General features: G+C 37.7%; 4 protein-coding genes and 1 long non-coding RNA gene across 6 annotated transcripts; 2 read left to right on the top strand and 3 right to left on the bottom strand.

Annotated features, from left to right (window-relative positions):
- The first annotated feature begins 367 nt into the window (after positions 1–367).
- Positions 368–2293, top strand: LOC110761594 (palmitoyl-monogalactosyldiacylglycerol delta-7 desaturase, chloroplastic-like). Its single transcript, XM_021964092.2, has 5 exons — positions 368–723; positions 825–965; positions 1060–1203; positions 1629–1735; positions 1860–2293. The coding sequence occupies exons 1-5, from the start codon at positions 436–438 to the stop codon at positions 2077–2079; spliced, it is 900 nt and encodes a 299-aa protein (XP_021819784.1). The 5' UTR covers positions 368–435; the 3' UTR covers positions 2080–2293.
- Positions 2294–6806: 4513 nt separating this feature from the next.
- Positions 6807–7757, bottom strand: LOC148294915 (uncharacterized). Its single transcript, XM_088252302.1, has one exon. It carries the CDS (start codon positions 7755–7757, stop codon positions 6807–6809), a length of 951 nt encoding a protein of 316 aa, XP_088108428.1.
- Positions 7758–8637: 880 nt separating this feature from the next.
- On the top strand, positions 8638–10100 carry LOC148294914 (uncharacterized). Of its 2 annotated transcripts, none has more exons than XR_015835121.1 (3): positions 8638–9099; positions 9180–9254; positions 9876–10100. It is a non-coding gene; the product is annotated as an uncharacterized LOC148294914 (long non-coding RNA). The 2 variants fall into 2 exon arrangements; XR_015835120.1 differs by having other exon boundaries at positions 9873–10100.
- A 145-nt stretch (positions 10101–10245) lies between these two features.
- LOC148294913 (Ta11-like non-LTR retrotransposon) lies at positions 10246–11016 on the bottom strand. Its single transcript, XM_088252301.1, has one exon. The coding sequence runs from the start codon at positions 11014–11016 to the stop codon at positions 10246–10248; it is 771 nt and encodes a 256-aa protein (XP_088108427.1).
- Positions 11017–22607: 11591 nt separating this feature from the next.
- Positions 22608–25614, bottom strand: LOC110744459 (mitochondrial fission 1 protein A). The gene is made up of 5 exons (XM_021944437.2): positions 25421–25614; positions 23806–23944; positions 23449–23579; positions 23026–23089; positions 22608–22874 (listed from the first exon to the last, which is right to left on the bottom strand). Exons 1-5 carry the CDS (start codon positions 25511–25513, stop codon positions 22789–22791), a joined length of 513 nt encoding a protein of 170 aa, XP_021800129.1. The 5' UTR covers positions 25514–25614; the 3' UTR covers positions 22608–22788.
- Positions 25615–27101: the final 1487 nt, after the last annotated feature.

Below are 27101 nucleotides of genomic sequence, written 5' to 3'. Positions count from 1 at the left end.
AATTTCCCCTTCTCACCCAATTTCCCCCTCTCTTCTGAAAGTGAAAAAACCCTTATTCGCAGAGGTTAAAGATTAAAATGAAGTGGGGCCCAATGCTCGTAACGGAACGTCAAAAATACTGACGGAACGGGTAAATTGAGACTGCTTTTCAAAGGTTGGGGGGTATTTTGAAACGATTGCAAACACATGTGGTAATATGAGATAAGTTTAAAAGCACAGGGGGCATGTACATAAATAAGCCTTTACCTATCACCAAACCAACCCTATGCTGACAAAACAGCGAAGTATTAAATTGCGGTACTGATATATGAAATGGGCGGCCAACTTATTTCCAAACACAATAATTTTCATACAACGTATGTCTATATAAGAATGCCAGTGGCAGCGTGCAGAAGATACACCATAAGCAAAATATTGAAGCCATAGATAGCATCGATGGGGATTATGGTCAATATTGTGATGGCTCCCTGCGGAGAATTCTGGGGAAGGAAATGGAATTTACTAGACATAGTCACTGCAGTTGTGTTTTTCAGTCTTCATTGCCTTTGTATGATGGCGCCGTTTCATTTCACCTGGCCTGCCTTTTGGGTGGCCTGTGCTCTCTATCTTGTGACGGGTTTGGGAGTTACTTTGTCTTTCCATAGAAATCTTGCTCACAAGAGCTTTCGTATTCCGAAATGGCTCGAGTACTTGTTTGCCTATTTCGGGGTTCTCTCACTTCAGGTATATGTGTATATATCAACGTTTAGCAACATATTTTTGGTACGCCTTTTATTTTTATTTTCAAGGCTATAATATTTGTGTTTGTTTGTTTGATTTTGTAGGGAAGTCCAATAGAATGGGTGAGCTCACACCGATATCACCACCAGTTTACTGATACTGAGAAAGATGTTCATAGCCCTCTTCAAGGTTTTTGGTTTAGTCACATGGGTTGGATCCTCGATAGCGGCTCTCGGTTTGGAAAAGTAAAAAAAACATACCCTACTCTCTCTCTTTCTAGAACAAATATATTTGCATACGCTATAATTTTGTTCAAGCTCTAAATGGAAACTTTTGCAGTATGGAGGACTGAAGAACGTTGAAGATTTGAAAAGGCAAGCCTTCTATAGGTTTCTTCATCGCACTTTTCTTCTGCATTCTGTTGTTCTACTTGGAAGTTTACTATATGTCGTGGGTGGATTTCCCTTCCTGGCATGGGGACTGGTGAGATTGTTTTCTGTCTTGTATCTTTAAGTATGAAATGGCATGGAAATTATTTTTCACATTCAAGTTTTTCTTGGTCGATTTACCGGACCAATTTGATTTCCATAAAGTCATAAAACAATGCAAGAGTTTATGGCACATTTACTTATAAGTAACGAGAATACACCAAGGAACATTTAATACGAAAGACCACTTTAAAATCCTTGATCAAATACTCAAAAAACCAAGAATCGGATCAACTAGGAAGGGGTAGTTGATCCGATTCTCATTCTTTGATTCTCCTTTCCTCTTTCTTCTTATTCTCATTAATTAATTAAACATGCTTAGTAAAGAGGTTGTCATAAAGATCAAAGCTGGATTACATATGTGCAATTCAAATTAATTATAAAACCTATTAAAGTTTAAATTATTCCTTGTCATTGCAGGGGGTGAGGATGGTATGCATTTTCCATAGTACTTTGTTAGTAAATTCAGCTGGTCACATGTGGGGAAAACAAGTATATCTCACTGGTGATATGTCAAGGAATAATTGGTAAATTTTGAATAAATATAGAAGTTGGGATATTATTATATGTTCTCCTTCCTGAATCCTGAATCCTGAATCCTGAATCCTGTTGACAGATATTAAATGTATATTTTTTCAACTGTACGTTTAGGTGGTTGGGATTATTTGCACTTGGAGAAGGATGGCACAACAATCACCATGCTTTCGATTTCTCAGCTCGACAAGGTTTTGAATGGTGGCAGATTGATGTTACTTGGTATGTGATAAGATTTTTACAAGCAATTGGATTGGCCACAGATGTGAAAACTCCAACTGAAGCCCAGAAGCGAAGAAAAGCTCTACACAATAAAGTCATGGCTGCTGAGAATTAGGGTTCAAAACATTTGCTTCCTATCCGCCAAAGACAGAAAAAAGAAGTTTAATCTGCTATGTTATGTGACAGATAAAGTTTACCTTGTGGTTAATATTCAAAAACTTTGGATCTACATATTATATGGTCACGCAAGAACTATTTAAAAACTTTTTGTTCGTAGTTTTGATATATAATTACTAAGTTGAATGATATTTTTACTTTTTCTTTTCGCATATTGTTCTTTTACATTATTATATCTTAATGTACAAGTTACTTCATAAAATATATATCCAAAACCATTAACTAGCATAATTCATTTACAAAACGATAACATATAGATGATTTTCGTAAATCACGCATAATTCATCTATATATTAAAAAAATTATTATTTCAAGAAAATATTAGAGATTTTTGTAGAAATATCACCTGAACTTATACCTCAGTTTTAATTTGTCACCTTAAAGGAAAATTTAAGAGAAATGTCACCTTAATTTTTCAAAATCCATGATTTGTCATTTGACTTTAAGACCACCATTTTTAAGGGTATTTTAGTCTTTCCATTCTAAACCCTAAACAATTAAAATTGAAAAAAAAAATCTCACTTTCTCCCATCCCCTGTGCGCCACCGGTGGCTCCAACCCCACCCACCTTGAAATCCATTCCTCCTTTCCTCTTTACAACCCCTTCCTCCATTCCCCCTTCCCTCTTTCCATTCCCCTTCCCTCTTCCCCTTCCTCTTCTTATTTTTTCTTTTTGGAATTTTCCCATTTGCATATTGAAATTTGTGGAAGGAAAACTACCAAACCAACAATTCGGTAGCCTATGTAACAAATGGTGACCAAGCAAACTTAGATCCTTCAACAAAAATACAGTGGCGTAAGTTAATGAAACTACGAAGACAAGTTGGATTTTGGGTGGGAAGTTTAAGTAGTTTCAAGTATCTGAAAATTTCATACATGCTCAATGAACACCGCAAAAAAATTTATACATGCTAAGAGAGAGAGAAGAGGGGTGGGGGAGGGGTGTCCTGTGCGATGTGTGTTGGGGGCCAGTGGGGTTTGGGTGGGGGAGAAAGGGAGAGAGAGGTCTCTTTTTTTTCTTTTTTTTTTCTTGAAAATGGAAAGACTAAAATACCCTTTAAAATGGATGAAAAAATGAATGGAATGGATGGTGTTAAAGTTAGATGACAAATCATGCATTTTGAAAAATTAAGGTGATATTTCTTTAAAATTTTTCTTTAAGGTGACAAAATGAAATTGAGGTATAAGGTCAGGCGACATTTCTACAAAAATCCCAAAATATTAAGCATGTTGAACCCAACACCTGAAAAAATGTCAAGGTACTCATGGGCGACTAGCGGTAGTATTTTCCTTTATTCTATTAATATCTCGTATTTGCAATTTTTTAAAAAATATAGAAGATCAATTTGTCCTCGTATGAACCGAAGTCATCTTAGTATATATCTTCTTTGGTTTTGAATTTATGTTTCAATTAATTATCGATGGTTTTTTTTTTTTGTCAAAGATAGGGAAAATTTATTAAAAGCGAATAGAACAGTTAACATCCTTGGCTAGGCAATTAAACAGCCAATCAGGACAAACAATATCCCAGCTGTGCCTGCCACCAAAACGAAAAACATGAGCTACCACCAAATGTGCAGCTTGATTACAAGTTCGCGGAGTATGCAAAAACTCCACCTTATGAAGCTGTTGAGTCATACAAATAATGTCAAAAAGAATCCCTTCAATCTCCACGTCCTGGCTAGTTTCCTGATTTAACATATTAATCAAGCTAAGTGAATCTGATTCCACCACCACCTTATCATACCCAAGTTCCAAGCAACGGATTAGAGCTTCCCGCACCGCCTCCGCCTCCACCATTAAGGCCGACACACACCGTAAATCCCCTGTACCACCAGGACAAAGGAAGCAGCCAATGCCATCCCGAAGTACCCACCCCACCCCCCCTTGGCCTGCTTTTGTCGCCCAAGCACCATCACAATTGAGCTTGACAGAACCTGGGGGAGGACAAGTCCAGGTCGGAGTGATGGTGACTCCAGGTGCATCCAGAGCATTCTGCGGCATCCCTTGCATGGATTCAATCACATGCGCATCATTGAATTCCGCTACCTGCTTCAGTAAAATAGACACTTCATCGCGGGCTTGCACAGCCACTCCATTGAATACTACCTCATTTCTACATTTCCAAATCCGCCAAAGGACAAAAGCCATGATTTGCAAAACATCATCTCTTCTAGCTTGAGTTTCATACAAAGCCAACAAACTCATCCAGCAGGCCATAAAATCTCCACCTTTGAGTTGTCGTATGTCAAGTTGTAGGGAACTCGCAAACCAAATTGCACGCGCAAATTCACACTGGAAAAATAGATGTTCCTGGGTTTCATCCTCACACTCACAGAAGGCACATTTATTGTCCACCGGCACCCGTCTTTTTGCCAAATGATGTCGGACCGCCAAAGCATTCCTGCAAGCCTTCCAAATAAACATACGAATTTTAGGTGGGACGCGGAGACGCCAAATGCCTTTCCAAACCGGCGCATGACAATTCTGCCTACTGCTTTCGCCATCCCCTTTAACCCCTAACTCCCCGTTCCGTTTCAAAAATATCGCAAGCTCATATCCAGATCTGACCGAGTAAACTCCTTGCTTCTGGAAGTGCCAAATCATTTTATCAGAACAGCCCCACCGGCTTATCGGCATACTAGTGATCAGTTGAGCTTCTTGAGCGTCAAATAAGCGTGAGATCAAATCACCCCGCCACGTTTTAAGATCAGCATCAATCAGGTCAGCCACCATAGGAGGAAGATTAGGATGCTTAGATGTTGTCTTAAAAGTATGAGGTGTGGGTAGCCAAGGATCTCGAGTAACACGAATCCGCTCTCCAGTTCCCACCCGCCACCGTAACCCAGCCTCTAGAATCTGTCTACCTTGCATAATTCCTCTCCACCCCCATGATACTTTCCTTCCAAGACGTGCCTCAAGAAATCCCACCCCTGGGTGATATTTATCCTGCAGAACCCGTCCAAGTAGAGAGTGTGGTTTGCATACAATCCTCCAGCCAATTTTAGCCAACATAGCCAGGTTAAAACAAGTCAATACCCGAAATCCCAGCCCACCATCCTTCTTGAGCCTAGTCATTTGCTTCCACCCCACCCAGTGGATTGGCTTACGATCAACACCATTCTTCCACCAAAATCTGGCGATCTCACCTTCAATTTCCTTGCATAAACTTACTGGTAGCTTAAAACAAGACATGGCATGATTTGGCATTGCCATGGCCACAGCTTTGATCAAAATCTCCTTCCCAGCAGCAGATAAAAATTGTTCAGCCCATCCATGGAGCCGCTCACCAATTTTCTGACGCACAGACTCAAAAATCCGTTTTTTAGATGCACCAAAATCTGCCACAAGGCCCAGATATTTGCCGAATCCATCCTTACATTGTATATGCATCCGCTCTGTGATGCGCCTGCGCAATCTCTGTGTGCATCGATGATCAAAAAACAATGAGCTTTTCTCAAAATTAATACTTTGGCCTGACCCAGCCGCATAAGCCTCCAAAACCTCTAATAGACAAAGGGCCTCCTCTTCCCTCGCTCGACAAAACAAAACCGAGTCGTCAGCAAAAAATAAATGGGAGACAGTTACACCCCCAGTGCGAAATTGTACACCATGCACCAGATTCCTAGTTTCCTGTCGACGAATCAACGCCGTAAGGCCTTCGGCACATATGAGGAACAAAAAAAGAGACAATGGGTCCCCTTGGCGCAAACCCCTACTTGGAATAACGTGCCCTGACAGTTCTCCGTTAATCAAGACACTGTAAGAAACTGTCGTAACGCATTCCATAATCCAACCTCGGAACCGGCTATCAAACCCCAACTTCTCCATCATGGCCTCCAAAAAGGCCCATTCCACTCTGTCATATGCTTTAGCCATATCTAATTTCATAGCCATGTATTGTTGGTCCGATTCCTGAGCAGTTTTGAGGGTATGTAGTATCTCATGTACCACCAAAATATTATCAGTAATTTGTCTTTCTGCAACAAAAGCCGATTGGTTCAAACTCACCACATGCGGAATCACCTTCTTTAACCAGTTGGTTAACACCTTAGATATGATTTTATACACCACATTACATAAAGAAATAGGCCGCCACTGCGTCATTCTTCTAGGGTTCTCAACTTTCGGTATCAAAACAATGTGGGTATGGTTGAACTTCCTAAGCATCCTCCCAGAGTGGAAGAAACAATTAACCATCTCAAGAATGTCTCCACCAATGGTGGCCCAAAACTTTTGATAAAAACTTCCAGTAAATCCATTCGGTCCAGGTGATTTAATAGGATTCAGTTGCTTGACAGCGGTGACCACTTCATCCGCCAAAATAGGCTTACTTAGCAAGATATTATCCTGAGACGAAACAGTCGCTTGGACACAATCCAGGATCTCATCAATATTAACCGGGTTACTGGACGTGAAATGATCCTGGAAATATGATTCTGCAATCCTCCTAATATCAGAAACCTCCCTATGCCAGATGCCACCTTGATCCTCTAGCCCATGCAAACGATTCATTCTTCGGCGAGATACGGCCTTGGAATGAAAAAACTTTGTATTTTTATCCCCTTCTTGCAGCCATTGTACTCTGGACTTCACCTTCCAATATTGTTCCTCTTTTTGTAACTCAGTTTTAAGATCTTCTTCAAGCCGTCTGATCTTGTTACCCTAAAAAACTGAACTCTGAAGAGCAGTGCATAACTCCTCCTTTATGTTGTCAATGCAAACTTTAGAGCTACGCCACTCCTGTCGTTTCCAATCCACAAGCCCTTTCCTGACCCATTTAAGCTTTTCAAACACCTGCATACCCTTGGACCCCTTGAACCCCCGACACCAACGCTCCTTGACCACCGTCTGACATCGTTCCAACTCCCCCCATCTTTGGTCAAAAATAAAACGGCTTGCCCTACGTTGCAGTGAGACCGAGGTATGCAGTACAAGCATAGCATGATCAGATCCGGGTACCACTTGATGAACTACTCTGGCGTTAGGGTAACTACGCAGCCAGCTCTCATTGGCGAAACCTCTGTCCAGTCGTTCCTGAATACCCCCATCTTCCCTTCGATTCCTCCAAGTATATGGATATCCTTCATACCCCAAGTCCAACAAGTGACTATCTGAGACAAACCTACGAAAGTCATACATACTTCGTATAGTACGCGGTCTACCACCATCTTTCTCTGTCACATCAAGAATGTCATTAAAATCCCCCATAACAAGACAACCCTCTCCACAAGTGTTAATTCGGTCCTGCAAAACCCCCAATTGTTTCCTCCGAACCCCGTCGTCAGTACTTGCATAAACCGCAAAAAATCGCCAAGTAAAGTTGTGCATGATATCATGAACTCCAACCTCAATGAGAAAATTCGCATACTTAACCAATACGACATTCTGAGCCTCTTTCCAAAACATACAGAGACCTCCACTGAGTCCCTTAGGTGCCACCACATGCAAAAAATTCATCCCCAACTGTTTTTGTAACCACCCATAGCGGTATGCATTGTTTTTTGTTTCTAGCAACACCACTATGTCAGGGGCCTGGAGCCTAACTTGCTCCTTAAGACTCGAAACTGTCAGGGGACCCCCTATGCCCTGACAGTTCCACACGATGATTTTCATGGCGACCGTGGAGACCCATTAAGGCTGGTCTCCACTGCCGGATTCAGTTCTTCCTCTAAAGGCAAACACCGTCGTACTGTACCTGATGTTCCTGATGTCCTGGAACACCCACCTTGGTCGCCACTACGAAATCTCTTATCATATCTGACACTTTCGTCGTCCCGCTCCCACATGCTATCTAGACCCTTCCTCTTTAACCTACCCTCATCCCTACATTGTGCGGCAACTATCAAAGGTCCCAAGTTGAAAGGGTCAGAATTTTGGGTTAAGCTCCACGGTATCCCACCATCAACATCCCCTCGTGCCTGCAGCTCTGCACAGGCACCCCCTTCACCATCTTGCACTTGCTCCTCAATAGAAGCATTTAAGTCCAGCACAAAACCCACGTCCCTTTCATCCGGCCTTGGCTCTTCCCCGCTAATGATTACATGATTCGCACCCTGTCCAAAGTTATAGGAAACCGTAGGTGAGACAAAAATCTTGGCACCCACCGGATTATCCGCCCTTCTAGTAAACACCCTAGTATCCCATGCCTGCTCTCTGAGTCGCCTATTATTTTCCTCATCTTCCTGCTGTCGGCGAATTGAGTCTGCCATCGCTGAAGAGCGAGTCCCAGATTTGCATTATGAGGTAGCCGTGTCCTCCATCTCCGCCCCTTGAATCCTACCACCCCTCCACGAACCAACCTGATCAGCACGATTACCTTCTCTACCACCCCAACGATCTCCGCCATTATATCTACGCCCAATAAATTCACCATTAAAATCGTCACTGACCCCCCTATCAGGGCCGGCCCAGAGGGGTGGGCAAGGAGGGCGACGGCCATGGGCCTCCAATTTTTGGGGCCCCAAATTTTTATATATATTAAGTAGTAATAAAGTGTTATATTAATTAAAAATTTAAAAAAAAACATAAAGAAAACAAATTGAGCCAAAAGAGAGACCATTGAATAAACAATCCTCATCTGTCTCCCACTCCATCCTCATCTGTTTCCCACGCCATCCTCATCCTCATCTGTCTCCCCTTTTGTGCATTATTTTTATCTTTTGTTCATCCTCATCTGTCTCCCATCCCACGCATGCCTTCTTTTATCTTTTGTTCTTTTTTCTGCCCAACGGCTTCTTTTAAAACTCAAGATTTCTCAAATAATTCTCTCCCAAACACCTCTCATCTCAGCTATCAAATCCGTCCGTCAGCCCTGTTCACAGATCCAAAGCATCAACTTCCTAAGCTCAAATCGAAATTCTCCCTCTATCAAACTTGTTCCTCTTCATCTCTACTATAACATGTCAAAAAATTAGCCCAATCGAAGAAATTTAGACACCTGAAATGCAGTTTCAGTGTAAGTATGTCATCTCTGCTCTGCTCTGCTCCCTTATTTATTTTGTTAGATATTGAATTGTATGTTTTTATATTTTTCAGATGTGCAATATAGATCAATTGAAATGAAGGCTCTGCAAGATTGAAGAGGTTTAAAACAACTTAAGCATAAACCAGGTTGTATTATTATTTTTTATTGCTTAAATTTAGTTTTTTTTCATTTGCTGGTTGGTTGGTTTGGTTGTGTTTCGTTGCTTTGCTGGTTGTGTTTGGTGTGGTGTGTGTTTATTTTGTTCATTTGTTGTCTGTCACTTTCTAGATTTCAGAGTTGCAGTAACAAAAATGGTTAGGAAACATGAATCTGGAAGTCAAAAAAGAAATAAAATGAGAAAAATAGAAAAAATGATTCAAACTCAAAAAGGAGCTCTTGATAAGTTTTTTAAAACTAGTTCTTCAATTGAAGATCCATCTGATGAATTAGTTTTCTGAATTGGAAGTGTTACAAATGTATTTACCGAAAGAGACAAAGACAGCCATTGAAGTTCTTGATTTTGTAAAAGTTGTGGATTGTTTTCCAAATGTCTCAATTGCTTATAGAATTATACTGACTTTGCCAGTAACTGTGGCATCTGCAGAAAGAAGTTTTTCAAAATTAAAATTAATAAAATCTTATTTGCGATCAACTATGTCACAAGAAAGGTTAAATGGATTGGCAATCTTATGTATTGAAAAGAATATGTTGGAAAATATTGATTTTGAAGAGGTTATTGATGATTTTGCTTCTCAAAATGCTAGAAGATCAAGAATTTTTCAATGAAGATCAAGAAGATCAAGAATTTTGAAGAGGTTGTAGATGATGAAGTGGAAGTCAAAGGAGCTTTTTGTGTACAATTGAGCCACTTGAGAACTAAGCCCTATGGAAGAGCCACTTAAAAACTTTTGTTTTGTTTTGCTGAAATTTTAGAAGCTCTATGCCCCTAAATATGATTTTTGTTGTTTATGGATCATATACTTTTGGTTTTTTTTTTGTTGGTTGAATGAAATTATTCTATTTAAGCAGTGGGATTTTGCTTCATATTCATAAAAAGAAAAAGGAATGAGCAAATTTTTTTTAAAAAATTATATACTAAGGGCCTCGTTTAATTTTTGGCCATGGGCCACCAAAATGTCAGGGCCGGCCCTGCCCCCTATGCCCAGAATTCAGGCTATTATGGGATCGTCGCACCGAGCCCTTGAGCTTACGACCCCGTAGATCATCCTCAGCTTCCAAACCAGCAAAGGCCAATAAAGCTTCAGACCGTGCACCACTACTCCCAAACTCCTCATGGCGCTGTTCCAGACAGAGCCGGCTTGGATGACCCAAACAACCACAGACAAAGCAATATTCTGGGAGAAATTCATATTTAAAATCAATCCAACGAGAACCCTCCCCTGGAAACACCACAAAGGTTCCCCGCATCAAAGGCTGCCCCACATCAAATCTAATACGAACTCTCAGAAATCTGCCTATGCAATCGTCACTGGTAGTCTGGTCCACCTCCAAAACCTGTCCTATCAAAGCTCCAATTTTCTTGGCCACCATCACGGTCATATTGAGAGGAGAAATACCATGTAGTTGGACCCAAAAAACTCCCAAATCCAGATGCACAGTCCTCGCATCAACCCCTGTACGAACTTCCAGTAATAGAACCAATCCTTCCCTGAAAGTCCAAGGTTCCATGTCCAATACTCTCCTCTTATCATTCAAGTTGGTGAAACGCACCAAGAAGCGGCGTTCCCCAATCTCCTTAATAGAGACCCCATCACTTCCTTTCCACAGCCTAGTAAACACACTCACAAACGCCTCCCTATTAACAGACTTGTGAGTTAAGACCCTAGCCACCAATGTAAACTGCGATCCTTTCCACAAATCGCCAATATCATCTTCTTCAAAGTGCATGCATGTGTGTGTAGAAGTTGTCTTAATTATACCTTTGGCCCAATTTGTGAGAGACATTATGAAACCTTTGGTTATGATCATGTGCGTGTAGTTGTCTTGTCTTTGACTTCTGTTCGAGATTGTTACGATGACACATTTGCCACAAAATTATGACCTAGTATGTATTTTGGTAAAACAGCTATACGATAATACGAACACAACATGAACTTAACATCTGCATTTTGAAGGATAATTAACATGATTTTTCCTAGTAGCTAGTTAGAGAGAGGAAAGTAGTGAAGGGAAGTAATTTATATATAGAAATGGAAGGGAACATATGAAGGGATGCAAGCCAGTCTTGAGATTTTGAGGGCCTTGTGCGAACCTTAAACTGGGGCCTCACATAAGTTAACACAAACTTACACCATTACGTAATGCCATACAATAAATGTTTTTTTTCTTAAAGTGACCAAAGTACCCCTACTCCCAAGGGAAAAATTGAAATTTCACAAAAGAATTAAAATGGATTAAATTGATTAAATTAGATCATACTCAGATATTAAATATTTTTGAACACCTAGTTTGTTTTGTATCAATATTCCAAGAACATCATTAATTGGATGCAAATTTTTTGGTTGAGTTAGTTGGATGCATTATTTTTGCAAAATTGAATATCTGAGCATGTATAAAAACAATCGTGTACCACTTTACTAACCACATTTTTAATCGAGGTGAGCCCTATATATGGAAGTCTTATCTCTATGGGCACTTGAAAAAAAAAATCTACATAAGTAATTGAAGAGCTAGTGTCAAGTCAATGGTGGGGATGTACGCACGTGACAAGCAATGTCTGCACATGGGAACATAGATATTATTGGGGCAATTATAATATTCTTGCTGAAGAATATATATATAGTGCCATGCATGCAGTTGAGAGATTCAGTGTCGTCATTTAAGGAATGAGGTTCTTAGTCGTTGGATCTATTTCAATGAAATCATGTGGTTGAGATAGATTTAAGTGTTTAAACTTGTTTGTGTCTAATGACTTGTGAAAAATCCACATGTACGTACGCTTTACTGCGTAGCAAGGCTGCTGTAACTCATCCACTTGTTATAATATGGATGGGCAATATGGTTAATATTTCCCACTTTTATGATATAATATCAATAAATATCCACTTACATATTCTAACAAACGAGTTATACCATGTGACATACTCTCATACTACGTACACTATAATTACTCGCACTTTAAGCATCCACAATGGGGTCCCTAACCTAAACCACCTCCTTAGACAAATTTTAGGGAGGAATTGGAAAAATACAACTCCAACCATGCTCCCTATTCACCTCCTAAAATAAAGAGACTCCTAGTGGCTCCTTATAATTTAATGCAGTTTCGTTTTATGCATAGTTTAAACTTTTATTAATACAAACTATTTTTTTTTTGTAGAGATGATAACCAATCATATTGAATTATAAGATAACTATAGTTTTTATGACTTCCTAACTTAGGGAGTATGATTGGAGTTCAAATTTTATAGAGTTCCTAAAATAACTTTTGTGTGTTTTTAGCTAAATTTTAACTAAAGAATAGGGAGCATGACCTTTGCTTGCATAATTACTGACTAATTCCTTGTGATCGGGTATTTATTATTTCAGTATGTGGTTGTGAAAATAGCAGGGATATTGAATGTTGGTGTTGACATTGGACAAGCTGCTTTAAACAGTGGTTGCAACATTATGTGATTGACAGACAGCAGAGCAGTTTTCATCTTTCAACAAAAACAATTAGTTTCAAAAAAACAAACCAAAATTTTAATTTGACCCTTATTGTCATTATGGTGGTTTTATTGCTAGCTAGGTGGGATTTGCATATGACTTTGTTCTTTAAAGAAATTTTACTAGTTCTGTACGTAATAAATTTTCAACTATAATTTTTGTACTACTTTTTGCAATTTGATCTTTTTTATTTTATTTTTGTCATTCGATATGGAGGGAAATGGGGGAGTATTATATTGGATTGCCTCAAGATTGTCTTTTATGTGAATTGAACTCGGTGCACAGTAGGGACGGAGCCAGGGGTTTATGTGTGAGAAAATATTATATTATGCCTTAATCACATGAAGGGAAAGTACCATCCCAAGTAAGCTATCAAAAGTTGAGTCTGGTCCATTGATTTACATAGATCGCTGGGCTAATGTTTGATATATTTAGATTGTCTTTCTAGACTTAAGCCTATTTTCTAATTAGCATTTGGTTTGAGCCCACTCTAGGCCTAACGTGGATCCGTCCTTGTTCAAAGTCTTGCGAGTGGAACTTTTCTACCAATTGACAGATATCATCAATTCTAACAGATGTATTCACTTCATAAGGATCCAAACTCCATTGCTTGATAACTAAATCGGCTATTTAATTCTTGCAATTGAGAATCTATTGCAGCATAAAAAAAATCTATCATGTACTAATGTATAATTGTAAAAGAGACTTTTTATTTTATTTTTTATACGGAAGTAACTTAATCTCTTACTCTTTCAATTTTTTTTAAAATAAATATATTGGTCGGCCTCGTAACTATCTTAGTCTTTTAGTTGGAAACGGAAACCTCACCTTCTCTTTATTGTGGAAGGACCGCATGCTTATTTTATCACATGTTGATGTTTATGTAAGGTTAATATGTTGCATGTTGAATGCTTGGAAGGGTCATATGTATTTCTTTACACGTGATTAAGTTTCTGAAATGTTACAATTACTGGAGAGATTCTGTCGGATTTTTGGTAGAAGTCAAATTCCTTAATTATTTACTTTTAATTGGAATAAGGGTAATTTAGTAAAGTGGGCCCGACATATGATGTTGGACAAGTGGGTATTGTCACCTACGGTAAAGTTGAATTTCAAGATTTGTTTTCATTATAGTAAGTGAGCTCTTTTCGGCCATATTTAAAAGGGTTCTATGTCTAGTTTAATGCAAAAGAAGTAGGTTAATTAATTGATTTTGAAATTATTGGGATATCTTCTTCATGCATGTATGGTTGGTTTGGTTTAGTTTGTAAATTTCATCAAATTAATAAATGAGATTCATTATTTGATATAATCATTAAGAAAATGTTAAATCCAGAATGGAAAAAAAGAGGAAATTCAATGTAATAGATTTGACAAAACAGGTAATATTTCCAAAATACCATTACAATGACATTCTAATTAGAGAGAAAAGTTCAAACCTACCATAAATATACTACCAATGGACTAGGCAAATGAACTAGGCAATGCAATATTATATTATTTATTTTCATCTTTTACATTACCTGATTTCACCCACCATAAAAAATAAAATAAAATAAAAATTTATAATAATAAAAATATGTGGGGCCAATATACTTCTTCACTTTGAATTAGGCAATATTGCCTTGTTGGGGAGAATACGTATATTTTGTCTACCCATTTGCCTCTTCTCTTGTACCATGAAATGATGAAGTGGCACGGCAAATAGCAAGCATGAAATTTTTTGGGGGTTTCACTAAAACACCCAAAATGGGGGCTGAAATTATAAAAAAACCCAACACCCAAAACACTTTATAAACACACCCAAAACCCATCATTACACACACTCAAAACCCATTTATAAACACACCCAAAAAATATACCATTGTTGATTTTGGGTGTGTTTCTATGTTTAAATAGTGTGTGGGTTTTTTTATAAATACATGTCTAGGATTGGGTTTATTTATAATAATCTAAATTTTTTTTCAATGTTATAATCTCACTACCATACGGTTTTACTAATCCACGATTATAATATGGATAAATGATAAGTTGAAACTTCATGAACTATATAATACACGTGTATATATACACTTTTCTCTAAAAAAACATTGTATAACATGAATTTTGTTATCGTTTTGGATTTTATTCTCCTTTTTTCTTTGAGAAAGTTTAATTAACACATGGATTAGTTCCAAGAATCACGAAGATTATACATAAACAATGGAGCAACAAAATATATATAAGAGATATATAGAGTAAAAATCATTCTTATTAAGAGATTGATCTACAAAACAATGCATATTATTGAAATATTTTGTTCTTCATTTCTTAAAGAAAGATTACAGAGCCACTTGTGGATGGAATTTATTTAATTTGGTGGCAGCGTTGCAACATGGAGTCCAGTTTTCCTGTTTCCTTTCTCCCTGTGCCCACCCTGTTTCCCTCTTATTCTTCTGACACCTGTCATCTCTTAACATCAAATATAACGTTGTTAACTTTTAATAAAATGAAAAATAAAAATCCAGAAACCTAGCAGCAACCCAAGCAAAACTCTAACAACCAACACTACCCCCACAATCACCACCACCCAGCCTCCTCCTCCTCCTCCTCCTCCTCTCTCTCTCTCTCTCTCTCTCTCCTCTCTCTCTCTCTCTCTGAAGATGAGCCATGGAGGTGTTCTGAATATGAAGATTTTGAGAGGAAATATATCTGGAACAAGAAGCATAAAACTCTCTTCACACTCTAAAAAACAAAAACCCCCAAAATGTTGTGAGAACTGATAAACTATTGCAATTTATTTTTGCTTTCTATTTTTTTAACTTTTTGAATAAAAAAACTTGAATTTTCATTTTCTCCGTAGTGATCTCGAGGCGCGATTGTTCTTAGGCTTTGTCATGTTGATGATCGACTGATCAAAGAACCAATTTTTAAAGACATAAAATAATCCAAAAGAAAATAATGGAAATTGAGAGAAAACGAGAGAGAGCTGGCAGTGGTTGATGATGCATTCGAAGTGGGAGAAGAGTCGGGCTGATTTCAAACTATCTTGATATGGTGCAGAAATTCAAAGAGAGAGAAATGAGGCTTGGGGGAGTGACGAGCAGAGGGGGCTGTCGCTGAGGTGTGCTGGTTGCAAAGATGAACAATTTTTATTTTTTATTTTTATAAAAGGGAAGATGAAGATGAAAGAATTATTTTATAAAATTTTAATAAAAATTGAGAGACTTAACAGAGTTAACATTCTGTTAGTTAAGAGGACACATGTCAGAAGAATAAAGGGAAAACAGGTGGGCACAGGCAAAAAGGAAATAGGAAAACTGGACTCTGCAACATGGGCATCAATCAAGGCATGTGCATTTTCCATCTAGACAAATAACTGTTCTTGAAACACATGATGCTCTAACATCTTCGCAATCAACGGATCCAGAGCATGTGTGGTACTCTTTTGCAGGAAAAGCCTTTTGACTTTGATGATCAAAATCAATTGGATCCAAGCACATGCATTTGTGGTCAATGCAAATAACTCTTCTTGAAACACATGAAGCTTTGTCACAGTCCTTGCTAGTAGAACATTGTTGTGCTTCTGCTCTTATTGAGAATAATACTATAACTGCAAATTAACAATGTTTTTAAAATAAATAAATAAAAATTATTAGTGGCCGTTATTTAAATCTAATACAAATACTTTTATTATTACTAGTTAATTTCAATAATTAATTATATGGGAGAATTGAAATAGTGAGAAAACTTACAAGTTGCAATGAACAAGAGGACGACCCAGATTGGTTTGTTAGATGTAGCATTCTTCATGTTCTTGTGATTTGTGTGGCACTTGTGCTAAAGTTGAATTTCAAGGTTTGTTGGGCCATATTTATAGGGGTTGCATGCTGGTTTTGTGAGACCCTCAAAATTTGTGACTTTTCTTTCATGATTTCCTCTCGTCTTTTTGTGTTTTGTTTAGAAAACCTGTCTTCCTTGACACTTGCGAGGGATTGTACAAAAACTTGTACATTTGTAATCCAAAGAAAAGGCTGTTTCTATTTTGTACGTCTGCTTTCACTTTTCCAATCCATTCTGTTGCTGCGAGATAAGTCACAAGGCAAGCTTGAACCTTGATATACCTGTTATACATGTGAACCCTTTGTACTCACAAGGCTGCAGTTGTTTTTCTTTTTTGTCAAAAAGAGTTTCGGTGCCATCGAATTATTGGTAAAGCCTTTTGTCATCAGTTTTGACTTTTGGGTTGGCTGAGCCACACTCTCTACTGTTTCCCACGCTGATTCCATACCTATTCCCTCTGTCCTTTATGTCTTCCACGTATGGCATGGTTATTCCACACAAGACAGCTTTCTATTTTATATTTCCAAAGCTGAGTGCTCCTCTTCAAGTCAGTTTTGTTGACTACTTCGAAGTTTCCATTCGTCTTTTGACAAGAGTGTCTTCATGATACTTGTTCCTAACGTCAAAATCTCTAACATATTAAATTTCATAGCCATGGGACTTCTGTAGCCATCTGAAATCTTGTTCAAGGTGAGACTGGTAATCTTTTCTTACATTCTGCTCAAGAGTGCTCCCACTCACTCTGCCTAACCCAGGCCATTTCCCAGCTCGAAATCCCAAGGATTGAAAGTGTCGGCAGCTTCAGAGCTTTTTCCGGCCATCAAACTTCATTTAGTCTACATGTTCTATATGTTTATGTTTGTGGTTAGGATCCATTTTGGAAGTTTGTAAATTAATCAAAACACCCATTTAGGGCCAACGGTTTGGCTGTGATTTCATCTAGCTCCAATCACTTTTTGGCCGGGGTCCGAGAACAAAAAACATTCCTCTTGTTAGTCTGATCATGTTGGTATAGGGCTAATATGGAAGGATTTTGAGGAATTGAGTGGCACCGTTGCATAGAGCTCGCTCTCACGAGTTCGTAGACAGGCGGCACGCTCAGTACCGAGTTTTAACGAACGTGTAAAGGTCCAGAAACAAAAGGAAGAAAGTGGAATTTTAAAATTTGGTACGGTAACAAATAGCACCGCTACAGTATGTTTGCTACAGTACCCAGGCCAACTCTATTTCTCTTCTTCTCCTGAGGGTCGTGGGGCTCTCTCTCTCTCTCTCTCTCTCTCTCTCTCTCTCTCTCTCTTTTTTCCCTCTCTCTCCACCGTGATGCCTCTTTTTCAAGTGATGATTTTGTCGCTGTCCGGTGAACAAATCCAACCAAATTTGTTCCAAAATTTTCGTCTCCCTCTACTTTACACAACCTATTACTTTTTGTAGCTCGAAACCACCAGGATAGTCGACAGTATCGACTGAAAGTTTCGGCAGTTTTTCTGACGCTGTTTCTAGCGATTCTAGCAACTATTTCCGTCGACCAACGTATGGTTCTTCATCCCCTTGACATGCTCTAGCTGTTAGTATGGGTGTCTAGAATCAATTTTGAGGTTTTAGAGCTCGTTCAAAACACCCACTTAGGGCTCATAGTTTGGGTTCGATCCGGCTAGCTCTGGCTACTTTTTGGCCATGGTCTAAGAACCAAAAATGCTCCCCTTGTTAGTCTAAACGTGTTGGTATAGGTATTGTAGGGTGTTTCGAGAAATTTCCGTCGCCAAAAATTTCTCAAGACAACCACGCACTGTCGGCGGCGAGTGGCGGCATGTGGGCCATTGTGTGGTGGCCCATTGTGTTCTAAAATGTTCCCCTTGTTGTCCTGAGTATGACGGTATGCTCAGATTTGGAATTGGTTACCATATGACAGAAAAACGAATATTGCACCCAATATGTGATATCCGGGTTCAATAGGTTCGGACCCTTCGATCGATCCCAATTTCAAATATGTTATTCTTTGTACCTCTAGGATCGTGTTAGGATTCGCGGATCAAGAATCGGAATCCCGGATACTCCGAATCAATGATTCCATGGTTAGGCGAAGTGATCGCCGTCCGATCGTGCAATTGGCTTAGATTCGACCACTCGATCGAAACCAAACTTACATGACGTGTTGAGTAGGCTTTGTTGAACCCGTAGGAACTTTCGGATTGGAAATCGGAGGTCATGGTCCCCTCGGGCCCAGTTGACCAATATGGGAAGTTTGACTCCTCGGTTGATCATGAGTCTTCCGAGGTAGTTTCACCGTTCGAAAAGTACTAGAATGACCTTATAAACGAGTCTTGATTGTTATTTTAGTTATTTTAGTTATGTTGGGATTATGAGATTATATTATTGTTTTGATTGTGAGGTTATCGGAATGTGATATGGGTTTTTCAGAGATTATTATTGTTATTATGATTATTATTAAAATATATGGATTGGGTTATATGGGGTTTGATTATGAAAATGTTTCATGGATTGTCTTGCATATTTATATAATTTGGATTATTTTGATTATTGAGACTATGATTTTATAATATGGTTTATTTTGTGGTTTATGGTATTTTATGGATTTATTACTGAAGTTTATGAATATTTTAGGTTATGGAATTTATGCTTTTGAGAGTTTGATATCTATATTACATATAAATATTGGGTATTGAGTTATGGACACTATTAATGTCCGGATGTCTATGTATGTGAGATTATGTAATGGAATATTGAGAATTTGGGAAATTGAATTAAGGGAGGGTGTATATTATTTTATATTATATGGGTTTGTGAATTGCACCATCTCCCTGGTTCGATATGGATGATAACCACACGTGCGTTGAGGGATTTTCCGACGTGTGAGATGTTGATGACCCAAGCACCCTTGGCTGGGTGTGCCGAAGGCCTTGACCATCATTCCGCACTCGTAAGACTTGTTTCAGTCTCATGTGTATTGAGAATTCTACCGTGCGTGTTTTGAGAGCAATAGTCCCCCGGTTGGACTGCTCATTCCCTAGCCACATGAGTATTGAGGATTCTGCCATGTGGTCTAGTAGAACAATCCCCATGTTGGATTTTTTTCCCCTGGTACATGATGTGCACTATGATATGTACCTTCCCTGTTATTGATACTTGATATATTAGACACGTGGTAACTCTTCGGAGGTGTGTCGGGATACTAGGCACCCTTGACCGGCAGTTTGCGCTCGTAGGAGGGATATTTAGCTGCACATGTATTGAGGATTCTACAGTGCGTGTTTGGGGAGCAATAGTCCCCCGGTTGGACTACTCATTCCCTAGCCACATGAGTATTGAGGATACTGCCATGTGGTCTAGTTAAAACGATCCCCGTGTTGGACTGTTTTCTCTTGGTACATTATGATGGTGTGGGTTGTGTAATATAGATATATACATATATAGATAATAAGTACAAGATTAGGAGAAGGAAAGGGTGAGTGTTATATGTGATATAAATTTGGTTATGGGGATATTGCGACCCTGGAATTCGAATATGGTTGTGGAAAAAGGGATATTTGGATATTGGTATTGGATTATTTAGATATCGGATTATTATTATAAATGTCTTACGTGTTCATCTGAGTTTATTATATTTATTAAGTAAAAGAATAATGTTTATTGGGTTATTGGAAATTTGGTTGTGGGTTGAGTTTTTATTATATAATTTTATGACCTTGTGTTTTGGGATTTAGGATAGTAGTTTTGAGTTCTAGCCACATGGGCATTGAGGATTCCATCATGCAGGGTGGAGGGTTAAATTAGTTAGTGGGCCAGGCATCGTTTGGACATCGGAAGGGAAGCAGGATTTGACACGGATTCCAAGGGGGATTCAGGTCGGGTCCTGTTATAATTTTATTTGAAGGACACCCTTTAGGGTCCCATACAAAAAAAATTTCAATGATCCAAATCGTCTATTTTTTAAGTTTACATTAATAGATCATCCTTGGAAAAAATTAGACAAATCGGAAACCGGTTCAATATCTAATTGTGTCCTACAAAATCAATGAACACAGTGCTTCAAGAAAGTACTAAAATTTCAATAATTAAATTGAGTGGTCAAATGATATCGGATTCAAGTAATTTTTTGTAGAGATGATCTTTGAATGAGTATATACAAAATAAATAGTTTGGATTAGTGAAATAAGATACAAAGTGAGCCCTACAAGGGTGTCTTTCAAATAAGCATATTTGAGTGATCCCTCAACTGAAGCTTATATATATATAATTATTCGTATTAAGAGATTTATGGACAAAACAATGCATATTATTGAAATATTTTGTTCATCATTTCTTAAAGAAAGATTACAGAGCCACTTGTGGATGGAATTTATTTAATTTGGTGGCAACGTTGCAACATAAGCATCAATAAAGGCATGTGCATCTTCCATCTTGACAAATACCTGTTCTTGAAACACATGATGCTCTAACATCTTCACAATCAACGGATCCAGAGCATGTGTGGTACTCTTTTCCAAGAAAAGCGGTCTGACTTTGACTTTGATGATCAAAATCAATTGGATCCAAGCACGTGCATTTGTGGTCAATGCAAATAACAGTTCTTGAAACACACAAAGCTTCATCACAGTCCTTGCTAGTAGAACATTGTTGCTCTTCTGCCCTTATTGAGAATAATACTACAATTGCAAATTAACAATGTTTTTTAAATAAATAAAAAATTTATCAGTGGCCGTTATTTAAATCTAATACAAATACTTTTACTGCTAGCTAATTTCACTAATTATTTATGTGGGAGAATTGAAATAGTGAGAAACCTTCCCCTTGCATGCTTTTATGATTTGCGTGACACCTGCGGTAAAGTTGAATTTCAAGGTTTGTTTGCACTACACTAAATGAACTCTGTTGGGCCATATTGATAGGGGTTGCATGTCTGGTTTAACGCGAGAGAAGTAGGTATTAAATCATTGGGATATCTTCATTGTGCATGTATGGTTTGTTTGGTTTAGTTTGTAAATTTCATCAAACCAATAAATCAGATTCCTTATTTGATATAATCTACATGGAAATCATTGCATCAAATTAATAAATGAGATTCCTCTCTATAAAAAAAAAAAATCTGAGATTCCTTATTTGATAGAATCAATAAGAAAATCGTTAAATCGTAAATTGAAAAAAATATGAAATTCAATGTAATAGATTTGAATTGTTGCTACCTAACTAAATAGGTAATTTTTCCAAAATTCCATTATAATGTCAATTTAATTAGAGAAAACCGTACAATTTAAGAATTCTATGCAGTTTGCAATTTCTTCATTCAAACAGAGGTTAATGGAATTTTGAATGGAATAAACATTAAGTGACAAATCATGAATTTTCAATAATAGAGGCCAACGGCATTATAGTTGTGTGTGAGTGAGAAATTCCTCTTCCGTGTAGTTTAGACTTCCGCTTGTACTAAAAAAATAATTGAGATGACATATCTCTTAATTTTTTTTTAAGATGACAAATTGAAATTTGTTTATAAGTGTAGACTACATTTTTAAAATTTTTCCTTATTTGTGTGGTTATATCAGTCATCTCCACCATTCTTCATTCAGCGACCTCCATTGCCGACCAACAGCCCTAAATCACCACAATCACTTTGTCCCTTCATCTAATTTAAATTTTTCTTTTTGTCTTTTCCATTCGATTGTGTCAAAGAAAGTGGAATTTTCTAAAGAAGTTACGTTCAATTCATCCCATAACATATTCTTCGCTCCTCTTTTGTACTGCAAATAAAAGAGTACAGAAACACAACCCAAGTAAACATTTACCAGCAAAAAAAATCAAATCCCAAATAAATATTAGAGTATGCAAAAATGGGTCCGGCTGCAGATGCAAATTCATGGCATGCAAACTTTTGGGCTACGGTTGCCCCAAAAAGGTGAGAGTACAAAAAAACACAAACGATTAAAAGGATTTCATCGCAAGTTCAGAACACTTCAACAAGTTATAATTCCTCTAAGGTTTCCCAGGAGAAATAAAGCAAGTAAAATCCATCTCTATTGACTTTTCTTCATGATATAAGGTTTTCCAAACTGGTTTGTTTAAGCTGCTAAAAGTTGTATAGTTTTACATCTAAAATTTATATGAACAGGGAACAGAACGGTCAGGCAAGAGGATTCATGGGTCGAGCATATAGGAGAATTAAGAAGGGTTCGGTCACTTCTTGCGAGCCACAGCTGCTGCAATTCCACCAGCAATGAGTCCAACAGCAGTTGCAGCAATACCTATGCCAATCGCACCATCTACATTCAAACCAAAGGGGAAGAATTGTCAGTTGCCGAGTTACACAAATAATATATATATATATATATATATATATATATATATATATAGAGAGAGAGAGAGAGAGAGAGAGAGAGAGAGAGAGAGAGAGGAACAATGATTGATTTCTACCTCTTTTGATCTTGTCTTCATTCATTTTCTTAAGGGTCAGTGCCTGCCTCCAATCAGGTGCAATCTACAAAAGAACCATATCGTGGTAATGTTACAAACAAGTTCAAGGAAAAAGAAACGAAGAAAAAAAAACATACCTCATTGCCTGCATATGTATTATATAATGAGATCAACATTTGTAAAGCAATCTGCACTACTATATAGAAAAAAAGGTTCTTGATTCACATCTTTTTCAACATCATTATAACTGGGTGTTTTCCACCCGCAACTCCTGAGGAACTGCTCTACATCTCCACCAAGTTTGAACTATGCATGCTTTCAAAAATAGGTCAATCCACACATGCAGAGAATTTCAAAGTGTGCATGGCCATGCATTAAGCTCTGGTACGTTTGCATAATCCAATCCATAAAATAAAATCATACCATCAAACACTGTTCCACAAGTTCCCTACTCCTAGAATGGTCACCACTTCTGTAATACCCAACAGCAAGAAGATACAGCTTCTCTCTCCATTGCGGAGGGCTGGCATTAGCATTAGCATCAGCCACAGAGGCTGCAAATTACAATCATATCAAGTCAGAAAAAGGCAAAAAAAATCAATAAATTGAACAGCATGAAGGTGGTGCACTGCATAATTAAAGACATCATATGGTCAAAAGAGACATGGCAAGCTGACTACCTTATCTAAGAAGCCCTGACGAAAAAGTGTGTGGGTGTGTGGGTGTGTGGGTGTGTGGGTGTGTGAGAGAGAGACAGAGACAGAGACAGAGACGAAGAACCTTCAAGCATTGCTATCCCACGTTGCACATCTTCTGCCTGTCTTGAATGAACAAGAGCCCATGATAATCGCATGATACATTCTTTAAAAAATTCATCAGAGGAACCTTTCTGAGCATCAGAAACTTCCCTTTCACAACCCTGTCATAACATGCATTCAGAAACATGAAAACATCAGATGAGTGTGGCCTGCAACATGACCACTCCTGCCAAACACTCATCAATAAATTCTTGCAGTCCTTAAAATGCATTTACATTTTAGAATGCTCAAAAATTACTAGTCATTTATTTCCACATCTTTTGGGATTAGGACCGGTTTTTTTTTTCTTTCTTTTTTTTAAAACCCACAAATGCACCAATCCATTGTGCGGACACAGATTTGAAACTGGGGCCCCTCACCAAACCCTACAATCTTTGGGTGGCAGGAAAGACTAGCAAATAGCTAGGTAGATCCTTTTGGGAGTTTCAAACGGACCACATGGGAGCAAACCATGTGCCTGACCATTCCAGCTGACACCACAATGCTGATTAGGACTCTGTTATGAACCAGCCAATATTAGAGCTGTGTAAGGCTTAGTATATAATCTTTAAGACCGTAAGATCCCACCATGGTTCCAAATCATGAGGTACCACTTTTACCTTGGTGAGGTGGTAGCAATATTCCCTAGTAAGTTCACACATCTACTAGTATTCAATGACTAAGCACTATTCTACCAAGGCATTATACTCCAACCTCTAGATAGCCCTTATGGAACTCCAACCCCAGTAATGCGGGTTGGCTCTCAAAGATCGTTAAGAACTAGTTACTACTCCTCATTAGTTCGAGGAGTCAAAGAGTAGAAGACGTAGTTACTTAAGCATTAGAGTCGTAATAAGATCCATATTCTTTACCTTACTCATCACGATATGTAAAGCACTTGATTGTTTTCACTTGTAGTAAATTAAACTGAAACTATCACGCGAGCTGCAACCACATTGCAGTTTCTAGTAAAAAGCAACATGATTTTTCTTTTTATTGAAAAAGAAAATAACAATAATTGGGAAGAATAAAACAAAAGGGAATACATCAGTGCATCATAATATAGACAAAACACTCTGATCTGGAAAGATTGTAAGGTTGGTTATTACTTCTTAAGAACCTCTACACTTTCTACCAATGACATGCTAATTGTTTTTGTAAAAGCTGTTTCAAACCCGAAATTGCAAAGGAGCTGCTGAAATCGAAACTCTAACAAATGGAGTATCCCGCAACGATGCTTAATAGGGGATTCAATTTTATATTCATCTGATTTAATCCCCACATCGTTATTATTATTATCCATTAAATAATTCGACGAAATAACCAAATAATTGCAATTAGAGAAGTTAAAATCTTGAGAAAATGAAAACCATGATCCATTATAAGACGGATTTATACATACAAGCAAGCTAACAACAAAACCCTGACAAGCAAAGTCTTTTAATTTACCCTAGAAAATCAAATAACCGAATTAATTCTATCGAAAGTTAATTAGCTCTTAAAACCTAAAGCTGCAAACCAATTTCACATTTATGCCAAAATTTTAAGCAATACATAATAACAAATAAGTTCAGAAAAATGCTAGGAAAAGTGCTTACAGCGATGACGTCACGGTCGCTCCATGGGATCTGATCACCACCGGAGAAGAAGTTGCCAACCGACTCAAAGAATTTCCCAACATTCGCTGCCATTCTCGTTTGGTTTGTGTGTTTTGGGGTTTCTGCCTCACAGTTCAGATAGACGAGTAAAAGCCCAAATTGAGCCTCCTTCCTCTTTCGCTTTCTTTTGGGAGGGACTTTGTTTGATATATAAAGATATTTTTTTTAATAAATTACTTCAGTGCTAAGTCTTGTTTGGTCTCTCGACCGAAAAAACATATTTAATTTTCTTTTAATACAATCGATAGTTTTTGGTTTTTTGTTTTGTCACACCTACTATTAAAGTGTCATGAGGTTTAAACATGAATTAGTGGTCTGCAAGTCAATGCCTTTTTTTTAACTAGACTAGACCAATTGGCCTCTCCTTGTTTATTTTGCGTTTTGGTTGTCTGTCCGTGGCAGTTCCAAGATTCGAAAGCTGACCGGGCAAAACTTATATAATAAACTTGACGAAACGAGTGAATTTCATTAATAAACATAAAAAGATTACATAGTGAGAGGAGACATAATAAGCCTTACCCTCAAATGCATTTATATCTACAAATACAAAAACTAAAATAAAAACCAAAAGAAAAATTGAAAGAAAAAAATAGAAAAAAAATTTATTTCACATTAAAAAGAAAGATAAAATAGGGGACTACATTAATTTAAAAAAAGCCAGTTTTATATCGAGAGAAAAGAAAATTAGCGGAGCTAGGTTTTTTTTTTTAACGAGTTGTGACCTCATTTTGCCCCTTGTTTCCTTTTATAAACGTCTATTATGACATCCGTTTTTGGCTTTCCACCTCGAACTCCATAGCCCTATCAATCATGTTCCGTAATTTCTGAAATAGCTATCTTTGTGCGAGACAAAAAATTAATAATCATAAGTAATGTAGGTAATATTTTTCTAACAAAAAGAGAGAAGCAAAAGGAAGAAATAAGAAAGGGAGAGAAGAAGAGAGAGAGAGGAGAGAAGATAGAAGAAAAAGAACGGAAATAAAAAGAGAGGAGAGATGAGAGAAGGAAAAGAAAAAAAAAGAGAGAAGAGAGAAGGAAAAGAACGAAAAAAGAAAAAAAATGAGGGAGAGAGGAGAGAAGAGAGAAGGAAAAGAACGAAAAATGAAAAAAAAAAAGAGGGAGAGAAGAGAGAAGGAAAAGAACGAAAAAAGAGAGATAGAGAGGAGAGAAGGAAAAGAATTATAAAAAATAAATATATAAATAAATTTTAAAAAAAAAAAAAAGGAGAGAGGAGAGAGGAGAGTGTAGGTAATATTTTTTTTAACAAAAATTTGGGCTGGGCAAAAGAGGAGAGAGAAGAGTGTGGGTAATAATTTTTTAACACAAATTCCTAGCCTGTCATAGGCTAGAACCGCCACTGTTGTCTGTTCTTGTCCAACAAAATATGAAGTTACTAATATGTCCTTGAAGACAAAAACTGAAGGAAAAAAACTCACCAACTGAACTGCCGACAACAGTGGCGGATCCAGGATTTGTATCCCAAGGAGTTATGGTGTAAGAGTCTCCGTACTTTTTTTTTTGACAAAAATAACTGAAAAAAATTAAACAATAGTATTTTCTTTTTACTCTAATTGCTTCCCTAGCCAGAAAATGAAAATTAAGTTTCATTTATTTTTCCCTC

Source organism: Prunus avium, chromosome 4 (genome assembly GCF_965620075.1).
Source record: "Prunus avium chromosome 4, drPruAviu1.hap1.1, whole genome shotgun sequence".
Lineage (NCBI taxonomy): Eukaryota > Viridiplantae > Streptophyta > Magnoliopsida > Rosales > Rosaceae > Prunus > Prunus avium.
The sequence above is the reverse complement of the archived record's forward strand: the minus strand, read 5'-3'. Positions and strand labels throughout refer to the sequence as shown.

Bases quoted from the DNA above. Each gene is read 5' to 3' on its own strand.
- LOC110761594 (XM_021964092.2), top strand. From the start codon at position 436: ATGGGGATTATGGTCAATATTGTGATGGCTCCCTGCGGAGAATTCTGG. The intron at 1,204-1,628 runs GTGAGATTGTTT...TTGTCATTGCAG, and splicing joins CCTTCCTGGCATGGGGACTG to GGGGTGAGGATGGTATGCAT. The intron at 1,736-1,859 runs GTAAATTTTGAA...CTGTACGTTTAG, and splicing joins GATATGTCAAGGAATAATTG to GTGGTTGGGATTATTTGCAC.
- LOC148294913 (XM_088252301.1), bottom strand. From the start codon at position 11,016: ATGCACTTTGAAGAAGATGATATTGGCGATTTGTGGAAAGGATCGCAG.
- LOC148294915 (XM_088252302.1), bottom strand. From the start codon at position 7,757: ATGAAAATCATCGTGTGGAACTGTCAGGGCATAGGGGGTCCCCTGACA.
- LOC110744459 (XM_021944437.2), bottom strand. From the start codon at position 25,513: ATGGCAGCGAATGTTGGGAAATTCTTTGAGTCGGTTGGCAACTTCTTC. The intron at 23,945-25,420 runs GTAAGCACTTTT...ATGTTATGACAG, and splicing joins GCGACCGTGACGTCATCGCT to GGTTGTGAAAGGGAAGTTTC. The intron at 23,090-23,448 runs GTATGATTTTAT...GTTCTTTTGTAG, and splicing joins TTGTGGAACAGTGTTTGATG to ATTGCACCTGATTGGAGGCA.